The sequence below is a fragment of the Grammomys surdaster genome, unplaced genomic scaffold (genome assembly GCF_004785775.1).
Source record: "Grammomys surdaster isolate TR1022 unplaced genomic scaffold, NIH_TR_1.0 125928, whole genome shotgun sequence".
NCBI classification, from domain to species: Eukaryota; Metazoa; Chordata; class Mammalia; order Rodentia; family Muridae; genus Grammomys; species Grammomys surdaster.
In genome coordinates, this window is record NW_021620751.1 from 787367 (window position 1) to 801244 (window position 13878).

Genomic DNA, 13878 nt, shown 5'->3' on the forward strand with positions numbered 1-13878 from the left:
TCTCTCTCTCTCTCTCTCTCCCTCTCTCTCCCATAACTTTGAGCACAAGAATGGCTGATCTCCATCCTTGGGTGGGATCTGCTGCTGATCCTCCGTATACATATCTTAGCTCCCGTGGGCAGCACAGTTATAATCACAAGCACTATGCAGGGTCACTGTCTATAGTAACGTTTATTCCTGTCAACGCTTGCTTTATTGTTACACAACTATACCTGTAGATTTCTAATCGTCAAACTCAATGTGGTTTAGGCATCTCATGTTCCGTTTTAGTCATGTCCCCTTAATCAGGAGATTTTCTTATTGACATATTATTCTTTAAAGAGACCATCTAGACTCTGATACTAGATTCTAGAGGGATTGTGACAAAACCCTCCATCTTTCTATTTTGTCACCTATGAGGTGAATTTTTCAGTCATTCAGAGTGGATGCTATCTACTGTACTCTGTACACCCACCACTGGTTCTAAAGTGTCTCTGGAATTTAAGATGAAATAGTTCCTATGAAGCAGGTATTTGCTAGCAGTTCTGACTCAAGTGGATCGCGAGGACAATTGCATACCAAGTATGGAGATTTCTACCAGGGACTCACAATCTAATGAATCGTTGATTGTCAGGGATACTTATGTGTCTTATAGAAAAGAAGTGTCACTGGATAATTAAACAGCAGTTGACAAAACAAGTATCAGTTCCAAAATCACTAAACCTTCTCAAGGACAGTTTATTTTCTCTCTACAGTGTTAATAGATCCTAAAAGATAATTCTGATTTTCTTTTCTCTTTCCAGACACATCCCATGAGTGTAGTGGATCAGGTAAAGCATCATCTCTGTGTGTGTGTGTGTGTGTGTGTGTGTGTGTGTGTGTGTGTGTGAGAGAGAGAGAGAGAGAGAGAGAGAGAGAGAGAGAGAGGAGTTTGCACATGTACATTTGTGTAATATTTGTGTGACATTTGTGTGTACATATGTAATGCCATAAACAGTCTTTTATATATATTAATATATGAATATTGGTTATGTATATATTCATTCCAGGATTTCTTAGCTGTTGGCTATTGACAGGGTTTCCAGTGATAGTTCTGGTCTTACTGTGGAAGATTTAATTTGCCAAATAAAAATGAGAGACTACTTCTTTAGTCATCTCTGAATGAAAATAATTTCAGTTCAGGTTTCTAACTTTAAGTTAGAAAAAAATCCCAATTTGTAACCCTATTATCCAAATACATGCACATTTTGCCATGGAAAGAAATTAGGTTCTCTACCTGAATGTATATTGTGTCTCACTTGTGGAAAATTAATATATCTGTCAATTTTGATCTCCCTCAATTCCCATATCTTTATGTTTCTAGTGCTTGCAAATGTCTTTACTTTTAAAAGAAGTTGCTTTGTGTTCACGTCTGAGACCGTGGGCCACCGATGGCTCCACTTGTATGTCTTACGTGGAACATTGTAATGTTGAAAGGAATACGTAGGAAAGTGATGAAATTTTCTTTCTATGAATATGATTATTGTTAAATTTCCCCAATTTTTAAATACTACGCCAATTAATCAGCTTCATAATGACTTGTCAGTGTGTCTCAAATTACCTTCCCTGCACTCTTGAGTGCTCCAATCACTTTCACTGCTCAAAGGAAAAGTGAGTTAGAGGCAATTATTTGTTTTACTTAAACCTCAATGACTGTATTAGTTTAATACATCTTTTAAAGGATGATGTAAAATTGTATAGATATATTTTATTATTTATAAATTTGGTACAATAATTTACTCTCTATGCTGCTTAGTTATATGTAACTTAGAAAGATTGTTTTTTTTTTCTCCCTCTCTACCGAGGCACTGGCCCAGTACTCTGTTCAGGTCAGTTACGTTGATTATTTAATTTCGTTTTACACATATGCATTAATAAGAAAAGTAGAAATTTCAATATATAGTTTTTGTTTTATTATTTATATAAATATTCACAAAAATTGAGTTGGTTTAAATTTTATTCCTGATTTCATGAAATATAAATTACACTTATATATAGATATTCCAACATTTCAATATTATATATATTCCAATATTATCCAATAATATAATATCCAATACTATATATTCCAATATTACATTTAGAAATAGTCCAATATTTCAGACAGGAATCTATTTTTGTACCCCAAACGAGTTTCTGGAAACGTCACTGAGCAAACATTTGGAGATTTATTTTCTGCTCAACAGACATTCAGGGATAAGCTATATTGACCTTGGATAAAGGACCCTTCTTTTGATATCAAAGTTCTTAAAACTAAAATAAATTTGTTAGAAAATTTTTTGTAGTTAAAATATCAATGAGTTTTTATTAAGAACTAGAGAGATTTGTGTTATTATCTCCTTTTGGCTCAGGTAATCAGGCCTGTATAGATAACTCTGGTCCTCAGGATTTAAGTTTCAGCAGTGATCTTAAGAAGTGAGAATGTGATCTGGCTCCTCAGAGACTCTAACAGTAATTGTTCACACATTTTGTTCGTCTTTTGTTTTGTTTTTGCCTTCAGTCCCTCCCACAATTCTTCCAGTATGATGCTTATCCCCTTTGGACTTACGTTCCACAAGATGTGCACTACATTACCCCTGAAGCTGTTCTTACCACTTTCACACCCATTGTCCCCAAGGATGCAGAAAAAACCAATGAATGGTGGTAAGTTTATGAAAATTAACAAATACTGCTACACTGATGTTTAACAAAGGAAGCAAAGTAGCTTAAAGAACATCTGTAAGAAAATATTTAGAATGAAAATGACAAGTCAGTGATGATAGTATGCTTTCTAGTATCGAAACTCATAATCCTTCCTCAGTAAAGCAAAGAGCAGATTTCTATATTCAATAAGTGAAACCCATTTTAATAATGTAACCAAAAAAAACCTGCTGACATACAGTAAATGTAATACTTCAGTTTTATTAATCTCTAAGCACTTTCATTCTGTGTATATATATGATTAATATAAGTACTATGTGTGTAAAAGCACGTGTATCTAAGCATACATTCATCCTGAATTCAACTCCTGGCCTTTTGATCATTCAAAGTACTACACTAATACTTTATCTTCTTATCCTTAAGGTGATCAATTTCAATACACTTTTTTTGTCAAGAAAATATTGTAAAAAACAGATACTTAATAAGTAGCCGTCATTGAATTTTTCCTCATTAAAATTTTGCTATTGAATAAATTCATCTGATGATGTTAATACTTTTTATCCTTCAGAGATATTAAGACAACTCTCAGGAACGCCACAGTTATAACCCTTGGTGAGTTTATAGATTGCATGTCTAACCTCCATCCTACTACCATTTGAAATTTGAGTTTTCATAATTATGTATTTAAATAGCAACCTAATATTTCACAGTATAAATTATAATAATAGAAAATTCTATGCAAGTATATGTGAATGTTACTATCTCATGGAATAGTGCCTCTGAGACATTTAAAGACAAATAGCAAGATCCCATTCTTTATAATAATAAAGTAGGAATCAATAGCAAATTATATAGTAAATCTAAATGTGTTTTACTCACCTCAGCCAATGTCCCTTCTCCCTCTCCTTCTTACCCCCCGTGTGTGCATGTGCATATGCGAGTGTGTGTGTGTGTGTGTGTGTCTATCTTCCTTAACTTTCCCCCCAAAAAATTACATTAATAAAATGATAATCTTTGGCCTGTGCCACACGTTTATTGTATTTTCCTGGTGGTATCCGTAATATAATAACACAGAAGTTATAGATTAATAACAAGTTTTTTAAGTCAAATAAACAGGAATGATGTGTGTATAGCAGCAGTAGAGAAACAAAAATTAAACTAATGTGCAAGGATTTAATAAAAAGAAAATGACTAGCAAAATGTATAAAATCATAACAACCTCTCTCCCCTCAAAAGTGACATAACATAACTAATCATGCATTTGCCTCTCTACTTACAGATGTGTGACTGGAACCTCCACACTCCATCCTCCTTACACCCTCCACTCATCCTACGAAGCCTCTGTAGTATCTAAGGCTTGACTGCTATTTTAGAGTAGAAAAAAAAACGCCACATAGAGGGCAACGATTCACCTTGAGTTGTCTACTGTGTATTAGATAGCATAGCGTCCTTCCTTAATCTAACCTTTCCTAGACAAGATTTTGTTTTTCTAAACTCCAGTTGCGCCATTTGAGCAGAGAGAGAGTCAAGCCCTCTGACGAGTTTCTATTATGGAAAATTTATTTTGAAAGTCTTTAAATAGATTCTTCTGCAAATGTTATCATTTGGGGTAATTGTGTGTAGTAACTGAGATTATCTTTTTTCCCCTCTTTTCAGTAAAGTACATTTTAAAGCGCAAGTTGTGTTTTCTGTCTTCATTGGGTATTTATATGAGTTTTGTGGAGTGTGTGGATGTGTAAACTTCTATTTAAGCTAATTTTATGACATTCTAATGAAGCTTTTAGGATCACTTTACTTCTAGTTGGTGCTGAAAGTCAGAAAAGATACCTGTAATCTATGTACAGCATCGTTAGCTTAAAGCTGTTTGTTCATAGAATATATACCATGTGGAAACACAGAATTACACAGCAGTATGTGAGTGACAGGGACACTGAGAATTTGAACCTGGTTGTGCTTTACTTCTGACAACTAAATAGGTTTGAGGCAAATTCATAATTATACATGAATAAGTAACAAAAAAAATAACTCTACAAGAGTAAACACATCAACTTAATCTGAGATTATTAATAGGACAGACAGATACATTTTCTGCAACTTAAACTTTAGTGCAAAGCTACATTAAATCTGTCGATGAAACTGTTGAGTGAAGTGAGGTCATTTATTTGTAACATAAACCAAATTTCTTCTCTCGCCTTACATTTTAAATCGGTTTGGGGAAAAGTAGATTCACAATATTTTTGTGTGCAAGACAAATACCAGGAACTTTAATTTTAAATAACCACATTTAAGTTCTGTATCACCTGCAAAAAGTAGCTATCATTGCCTCCTTCAACTTTTCACGATCCTTCAATATCCACCAGGGAAACAGCAGGAAGTAGAATTGCCTTATCAGATGACTCGTTGCCATTTCCTTTTTCAGTCTTTAGCTCACTGACCTTTACCTAGAAATGGAGTGCACGGTTAATTTGCAATTTAACTCCAGGCGACGTGATTTCCAGTGAATCTCTTTCTATCTTTTAACTCTACACATCAGGGAGAGTAAATCAGTGTTTTATATCCACTCAAACTATACACTGCAACCTGAGCAACATGGGAAGTTAAACCGGAATGGTGTATACTCTTCCTAAAATGGAGGCAAACATCTCATGCCACACCGCCTATTACTCGACTCAAAGAAACCCTGCCACAAATCACAGCTCTACAGAGGATTCACCACACTAAGTAGGAAGGTGTACTAACATTGATCCAAGACTCTGTAAGATGATGAAATAATTCCTTCTACAAGTAAAAGCCCCAATAGGTAGAGAACAAACATTTAGACTAAGAAATATGTTCTATTGGAGGATCCTTCCTATAGAATCTGATTTCTCAGGATTCAAAGGATATAAATATAAAACTGATTCGTATTTGGAACCCAATGACAGAGTGCCACATGAATCTCTCTAAGGGTAGTTTTACCAAGAATCTGCTCATCATTCACGGATATTTCTATAATCTATATCAGTCTCCTGGTGTTGCTGCCATTAAATACTTCCTAGAGAATAATGAGTTTTACAGGCCATAACTTCTCTTCTAACCATTTGTCTGCAATGCTTACCATGATTAAAATAGACATAACAGAACATTATGAGTAATTTTCTTGAAAACGTGTTCTCTAATTAATACCGTATATTCTGATGCAGTAGATTGGATTATTGATGCCTCACTTTCCTTAATGTCCCCCTAAGAACCAGAAAATTTGTGAACTCAATTATCATTATAATATCTGTGACCTGTGTGAAGCTCTAATCTTAAAAGATTCTATGCATCAGTGTATATTTTCAGTCAGTTCTAAGGGAGGTGAAGACATGATTCACACACAGGAAAAAAGACACAGGAAGGCAAAGCACTGAAGAAGAGATAAGACTTTACTGACGTACTTTTTTTTTGAGGTGCTAGTATATTCCACTTTGGGGTATATACTCTATTCTATCCTACATTTGAGTTACAGCCATAGAATGTCACTTACATAGAGTCCACTCATGTTATTTTAGGTGGCAGGAGCTACTAATTTTCAATTATAATCTATTTTTTCTTCCCTTGTACTCAGTTTATCCAAAGGATCATTAAGTCATTTTTTGTAGACTTTACTTTGGGCTATCAATAAATCTATGGCTCATACCAGTGATGCATATTTTAGTTGAACACATATAGATATTTGTCTACTGACAAATATTTTTAGTTTTATTATATATTAGACAGACTTCTGAAACATGTAAGCCCATCCATGTACTTACTTGGAAAATCAAGTTTTAGCAAAGAATACTTCTTAGGCAGTCTAACAAACCCCTAAATATTTAGTTACTCTCACTATCTGATCTGGTTCATTGTATCACTCCCTTAAATAATATCTGGTTCCTTTGGCTTGTCTTTAGTATCATGTTAGTTCATTTATCCTGACCTCTGATACTTTCTCATAGTAACTTCACACTTACTGCCTCCCTCCATGATCCTTTGCTGGAAATAGTCCTACATTTATAGAGATCGAGTTTTCATCTTTTCCAAAATCCCACTGCTATTATTATTTTATCTATCTCAGTGGTTCTTTCCTTACTGTGCTTTAACAATTATTGGATACATTTTTAATATCACATGCCTAACAATGGGACCACTAGTCACAAAATACACTATCATTAACTTTCAAACAACACTAACAGAAGTTTAGCAGTAGCTTTGCCAATTTTCATTTAAGTTAGCATTGCTATGAGTTCTTTTACCACTGTAGTTTTTGTTGTTGTCGTTTTATTTGTGTTCTTTTCATACAGGATTTTCTAGAGAAAGAGGTTTTAATTCTTTTCGTTTCAACTCCTCTGGATATTATATACTGACTTGAATTGGCATTTTCGCTTGATAACTAGAGATGTTGAATACCTTCTTCAAAAATTTGTTGCTCATCAAGATTTCTTTCTTGTTCAGTCTATTCAAGTATCTGAGGCTTGATTAGAATAAATTATGTTAGCAAATGTTAAAACTGGTCATATAACTGGACTCTTCAAATATAAACTAATGATTCTATTGCATAGGCTGTACACAATAGTAATGACTGTAGTACTAATATGATTTTGGTTCTTTATACATTTCAAATGTCAGCACTGCAAGTATCACGAATGCTCTCTCTGCATCTCTTGTTTGCCAGTCCATGTGTTTAATTGCTTCTTGTATTGAACCTTAAGTTCTTTGATAAAGCAAAACCATAAGTAAATTATTTGTCTTAGTCATTGATTTAAGAATTTATTATTTCATTGTTAAAGTGATTTGTCAGGAGCCAGCATAGGACAGGCTAATAATTAGCAGGTGAACTTCCTGAGATGATCTCCCTCAGATTATAATCCAAGACAGATTTGGTTCCATAGGCAAGGCCCAAGAGAAAGTCATTTTAAGAAGGATTCCTGCTATTAGTATGCTTTTCCTGCTATTATTAAACATATATAACAATCACTAGGTATTAGACCACTCCCTTAGAGCAGATCTAGGCAGATCTACAAAGATGTACTGTCTTGTAGTGATGCTATATAAGCAAATAGATGACTTCTTAATTCTTAATGGTGATCCTATAAGAATTCTTAAAATTATAGCAGTGATTATTAAGCCTTTTTGCCCCAGCCTGTGGGGATTTGACGAGACCTTATGGAAGGAGGCGAAAGAATGAAAGGACAAGAGACACAAAGAAGAAGCACATGTCTGAATGTCTGATCAAGTGCTTAAATTTTATTGTTTGGGCTGCTGTTATAAAGGCAAGCAGTAGGGAGGGTCATCTAACAGGGTCCAGGTCATCCCGTAACTGGAAAGTTCTCTAAGCCCATAAGAATTCCTAGCCCAAATAACTTATCTAAATATTTTCTCACAAGCAAGAGGGCAATTAAAACATTTCTTGGCTCAACTTGCTTATCTAATTAATATTTTCTCCTTGGCAGGAGAGCAATAAAGTATTCCTTAACTAAGGCTATTTACCTAACTGACATTTGCTCTCAGGCAGGAGAGAGTCTTGGCTCCCAGCACCTTTTTATATGTGGGACTGCTATTAGAGCCTTTTCTGATAGTCAAAACTTCAATGAAAACTCTGTCGCTGTCCCAAGTATCACCAGTTAATTGCTCTTAGATAGTAACCAGACATTCTACTACTCAGAGCACATTCCAAGAAGTTGTAAAACAATTAACAAAAGGCATAAAAAATGAACTAATGATTTATTATAGGTTCTAGGACAGAAGAGAAAATGTTGACTGGTTTTATCTATACAAAACTTTAATAATTTAGAATTTTTAACTTTCAGTGAACCTGTGGAGCTGTGACAGGTGATGAATGTTTAGCCAGATAACTACTTCTAATGGATATGCATGTAAACATTCACTGTTATAAACTTCTTATTTGATTTATGATTTGAATTTTATGTGTAAACTTGTGATGAACTTTTTACCATATGATCATATATTCTGAAAGATGTATAAGTACTGAGGACAAAGAGATGAAAAAAAATTTTCCTTTCCCTGCTTGTTAGGATCTTTCTGCTTTCCCCTTTTCTTAGTTTTCATAGGAAACTTTTTCCAACTTAGTAATAAATGTTATAATCACTTTTCAACGTGTCCCTTTTTCTTCCTGTGACTTCCAACTAGCAGGCTGTACATTAGAGCCATGCAGTTTCTACTGATAGAATAAAGACCACATTACTTAATCATCTGCTGTTAGGCTACAGGTGCTAATTGCCTAAGCCAGCAACAGTTTACCCTCAGAAAGAGCAAGAAAGTTTTTAGGACCTTTTAGAAGGTAGCGTTGGCATTTCAGTATAATTAGGGAGCTAGAACATCTGGAGAAGCTCCGTCTTTAAAGCCATACCAGAGTCCTACTCTGTGCCTCATCTCTACCCTCTCCAGGCTGGGAAGCTCCCTGCAGTGATTTCTAAAATCACTATTTCCAATAGCAGCTCCTGGGAGTCAATTGGTTTTTTTACTTTTATTTTTCTATAATATATTACAGTGTGACCATAGTTTCTCCTCCATCTTTTTTGCCCATTCCCTCTCCCTACTCTCTTCCTCCCTCAGATCAACTCCTACTCCTTTTTCCTTAAAAACAACACTTCTTTACCAGTGATGATGCCGGTACCAAAACTGCCGGTAATCTTCCTATTCAATCCTCCCTCTGAACTTGCACATCTTCCTCCCAATAAGCCCCCTCCTTGTCACATATCCTGGCCCATAACACCAGTCAAGAGATCACACAGGTTGCCAGAATCCCATCAGAGACACCTCACTTGACCAGAGGATACATCTACTATCAAAACTGCAAGCCGCCTAGGCCAGAAGACCAAAGAGAAAACAAAAGGCAAATACATCTATCCAACAAAGACAAACTCAGAAACTGGCACCTAAACATATAATTAACCCAAATCCAAATGCCTAGATACCAGTGTAAGTACACAATCAACAAGCACCAGAGGAATTTGTCTCTACCAGACTCCACTTATGCTACCCCAGCAAGCCTGATTATTCCAACATAGCCAAAGCACAAGAAAAATGACCTTAAAACCAACTTCATGAAGATGATAGAGGTTCTTCAAGAGGAAATGAATAAATCCAGGGAAACACAAACAAACTGTTGGGGGAAATGAATAAATTGTTTAAGACCTGAAAATGAAAATAAAAGCAATAAATAAAAAATAAATCCTGGAAAGGGAAAATCTAGGTAAGCAAACAGGACCTACAAATACAGCATCAGCAACAGAAAAGAAAAGAAAAGATGGAAGAAAGAATCTCAGGCATAGAAGATATGATAAAGGAAATTGATTTATCAACCAAAATAATGTAAAATCTAAAAAACTTCTGACAAAATATCTAGGAAATCTGGGACAGCATATATATATAAAGAATAGGCATAGAATAGAAGATGGAGAAGAATCCCACCCAAAGACCCATAAAATATTTTTAACAAAAGCATAGAAGAAAAATTTCCTAACCTAAAGAAAGATATGTCTATAAAGGTGTAAGAAGCTTACAGTGCAACGAATAGATTGGATCAGGAAAGAAAGTATCCTCTTCACATAATAACATTCAAAACAAAGAAAGAATATCAAAACTTTAAGGCAAAACACCAAGTAATATGTAAAGGCAGACCTATTAGAACCATACCAAATTTCTCAATGCACACTCCGTCTTAGGGTTTCCTTTGCTGGATACACTATGACCTAGGCAACTCCTATAAAGGATAGCACTTAATCGGGGCTGGCTTACAGGTTCAGTCCATTTTCATCATAGAATGAAACATGGTAGTGTCCAAGCAAGCAAGGCTCTGGAAGAACTGAGAGTTCTGCATCTTGTTAGGAAGGAAAAAGGTCTCAGGCAGCTAGGAGGATGGTTACAAAGCCCACCCCCATAGTGACATACTTTCTCCAACAAGGCCACACCTACCCTGACAAAACTACACCTCCTAATAGTGCCATTCCCTTGATCAAGCATGTAAAAACCACCACACTCCACTCCCTGACCCCCACAGGCTTGTTCAAACGCATGAGTCTATGGGTGCCATACCTAGCCATAGAATCATGCAAAATACACTTAGTTCAACTTCAAAAGTCGCAAGTCCATAACAGTGTCAACGATGTTAAAAGTCCAAAGTTCAAAGTCTTCTGAGATTCATGGAATCTAACTGTAATCCTCTAAAATGTCAAAATCAAAAAGCAGATCACATGCCTCCAATATCATGCAGGGTATACACTACCATTCAAAAACGTCATAGTGAGGAAAACTGAACCAAATAAGACAGAAAGCTAGCTTGGCAAACTCCAAACTCTGCATTTGAAGAGGTCAAAGCCCTCTTCAGATCTCTAATCCTTTCAGCTTTGTTGACTACAACACAATTCTTTCTCTTTGGCTGGTTCTACTCCCTGTTAGCAGCTTTCCTAAACAGGTATCCCAGGGCTCTGACATCTTAACATCTTGAAGTATCCAAAGTCACTTTAACTTTCCAGCTTCATTTCCTATGACTCCAATCCTCAGATGATCTTCTGGGCTCCTCCAAAGAGCTTGGGTCACATCTCCAACTCTGCGCTCTGTAGCACTCTAGATTCTGCTTGACTCTACTACACTGCTGCTGCTGTTCTTAGTGGTCATCCTACTAAACTGGCATCTCTAATTCACTGGCATCTTCCACTGCAACTAGGCTTTACCAATAGCCTCCCATAAACTCTCATCACAGTGCCAAGTCTCAACTACTTGACTATTTCAGTCCTGGGACATCAACTGCAACTGAGGTTGCACCTTCACCAATGTCCTTTCATGGCCTCTTTCAGTGCCAGACCTCAGATGCTCTTCATGATTCCTTCATGCCTTCAAAACCAGTACCACCTGGGTGATTCTTATACATAACCAAGTCTGCCTACAGCACAAGGTACAACCTTGGCTATCTCTGGAATGAAGCTTCTTTGTGCTCTTAGAAAACAGTTCCCGGAAGATTTCAACTCAGTGACGCTGGTTTCTTCTTATTAACCACTAATTTCTTAGTTCTAACTAACCAATATCAATTGTCCCAGTAGTCCCTTCTATTACTGACTCTAAAGCCTGAGCCACATGGCCATAGCTACTGAGACCTGTTGCTTGCTGGAGCTAGAATATAGCTCCCTTGTTCTACTACATTGTAATCACCTTTCTTTTTCTGTTTTTTTTTAACCCTTCCCTCTCTAAGTTTGGGTGTCCTGGTACTTTACTGTAGACAAATCTTGAACTCAAAGATCTACATGGCTTTGTCTCCCCTGTGTCTTCCCACCTCAAGATCTGGATCACAGGTGTGTCTCCTATTTTTGGATTGTAGTTCATTCTATATTAAAAGTGCAAATGAAAACAATAACCAATTCATAATAGTGCCTAACATACTAATTTATAACATGCTATAAATATAGTTTGTTCAGTGCAAACACACGAACAGTAAGCTTAGTCGGGTAAGATCTTACTTCAAGGTCACCACTAACTTAATTCAATTTAATATCCTTGAACACAGGATTTAGCTCCATTGCACTTTCCAGTACCACTTTGATTTTTGGAACATACATTTTGTATTTGTTTTCTTCCTAAAGCTTTTTCTTCTATCTTATGGGTTTTTTTCCTGTTTTTATCGGTTATTTTATCTATTTACATTTCAAATTTCAAATGCTGTCCCTCTTCACTGTTTCCCCTCAGCAAACCCCTATCTTATTCCCCTACTTCTATGAAGGTGCTCCCCCAACCCTCACTCCTACATTCCCCTACACTGGGGCATCAAGCCTCCACAGGACCAAAGGCCTCCCCTCCCACTGATGCCATATAAGGCAATCCTCTGCTACATACGCAGCTGGAGCCATGGGTCCCTCCATGTGAACTCTTTGGTTGGTGGTTTAGTCCCTGGAAGCTCTGGGCAAGTCTGGTTAGTTAATAGTGTTGTTCTTCCTATGGGATTGCAAACCCCTTCAGCTCCTTCAGTCCTTCACCTAACTCTTCCATTGGGGTCTCCATGTTCAGTCCAATGCCACCAGCAGCATCAGTATTGGTCAGGCTCTGGCAAAGACTCTCAGGGGACAGCTATACTGGGCTCCTGTCAGCAAGCACTTTTAGGCATCAGCAATAGTGCCTGAGTTTGGTGTCTGCAGATGGGATGGATCCCTAGGTGGGGCAGTCTCTGAATGGTGCCTTCAGTATCGCCTTCAGTATCTACTCCAATCTTTGTCCCTGCATTTCCTTTAGACAAGAATTTTGTAAAATTAAAACAGATTACTGCTATGCTTGCCATTTCTGAGACTTCCTTTGGCAATGCAATTAGTCTGAGTTTCTTGACCTCAGGTCAACTCTTCAGACAAGGGCAAAAGAGAACACCTTTCTTCACCAAAATGACAAAAAAATAGTCTCTAAGCCACATTCTCTTTTCAAACCTCTATAGCCAGGCTTCACAGTTCAAATTACCCTCAGCCTCCATGTCTTCCATATTCCTGCTAAGATAGCTCACAAAGGCCCACTTAAAGCATCCCACTGTTTTCCATACCCAAAGTCCCCAACAATTGTATTGTATTCCAAACAATAGCATCATCATGCTTATTACATCAATACCCCAGTCCCTGGTACCAACTTCTGCCTTAATTAGGGTTTCCATAGCTGTGAAGAGATACTGTGATCAAGGCAACTCTTATAAAGGAAAACTTTTAATTGGAGTTGGCTTACAGGTTCTGAGGTTCAGTCCATTTCTATCATGGTGGGAACCATGGCAGAGTCCAGGCAGGCATAACACTGGAGGAAAAATTGAGAGTTCTGAATTTGTTCTAAGGCAAACAGAACAGTTTGGAGGAGGGTTGTTGAGGTAATTATTTAAAATGGCCTCAGGTCAAGCCAACTATCTAAACTGCGGTGGCTCTGCCTAGCTCAGCCGCCATGTTTCTCCGCAAGAGGTCACGTGTGTGCCACAGCTAGAAATGGCCAGAAAGAAACACCAGCCCAGCCGTCTAGAAGACACCCATCTCCCACACTGTCTCCACAAGGCTGGGCATTGCCTAGACTCTCCGGCCATCCACTCGGGCCCAGTAGAAAGATGAGACTCTAATGCTTAAAGATTAATCAAAGGCTTATATATTTGGTAATGATCAGTAAAAAGCTACCCATACAATCAGAAGTGTAACCCAGTACCCAACCTAGATATACCAACTACCTTTGACTGCTACAGACACCTGAACA

General features: G+C 37.0%; 2 protein-coding genes across 2 annotated transcripts in view; one reads left to right on the forward strand and one right to left on the reverse strand.

Annotated features, from left to right (window-relative positions):
- The window catches only part of Csn1s1 (casein alpha s1), a 14452-nt gene extending 11367 nt beyond the window's left edge, over positions 1–3085 (forward strand). Inside the window, exons 9-11 of the mRNA XM_028752646.1 lie at positions 783–809; positions 2519–2661; positions 3082–3085. Of these exons, the coding sequence (XP_028608479.1) occupies positions 783–809; positions 2519–2661; positions 3082–3085 (174 nt within the window). The remainder of the gene's footprint in view (positions 1–782; positions 810–2518; positions 2662–3081) is intronic.
- Positions 3086–4994: 1909 nt separating this feature from the next.
- The window catches only part of Csn2 (casein beta), an 18100-nt gene continuing 9216 nt past the window's right edge, over positions 4995–13878 (reverse strand). The window contains exon 7 of the mRNA XM_028752647.1: positions 4995–5099. Within this exon, the coding sequence (XP_028608480.1) occupies positions 4995–5099 (105 nt within the window). The remainder of the gene's footprint in view (positions 5100–13878) is intronic.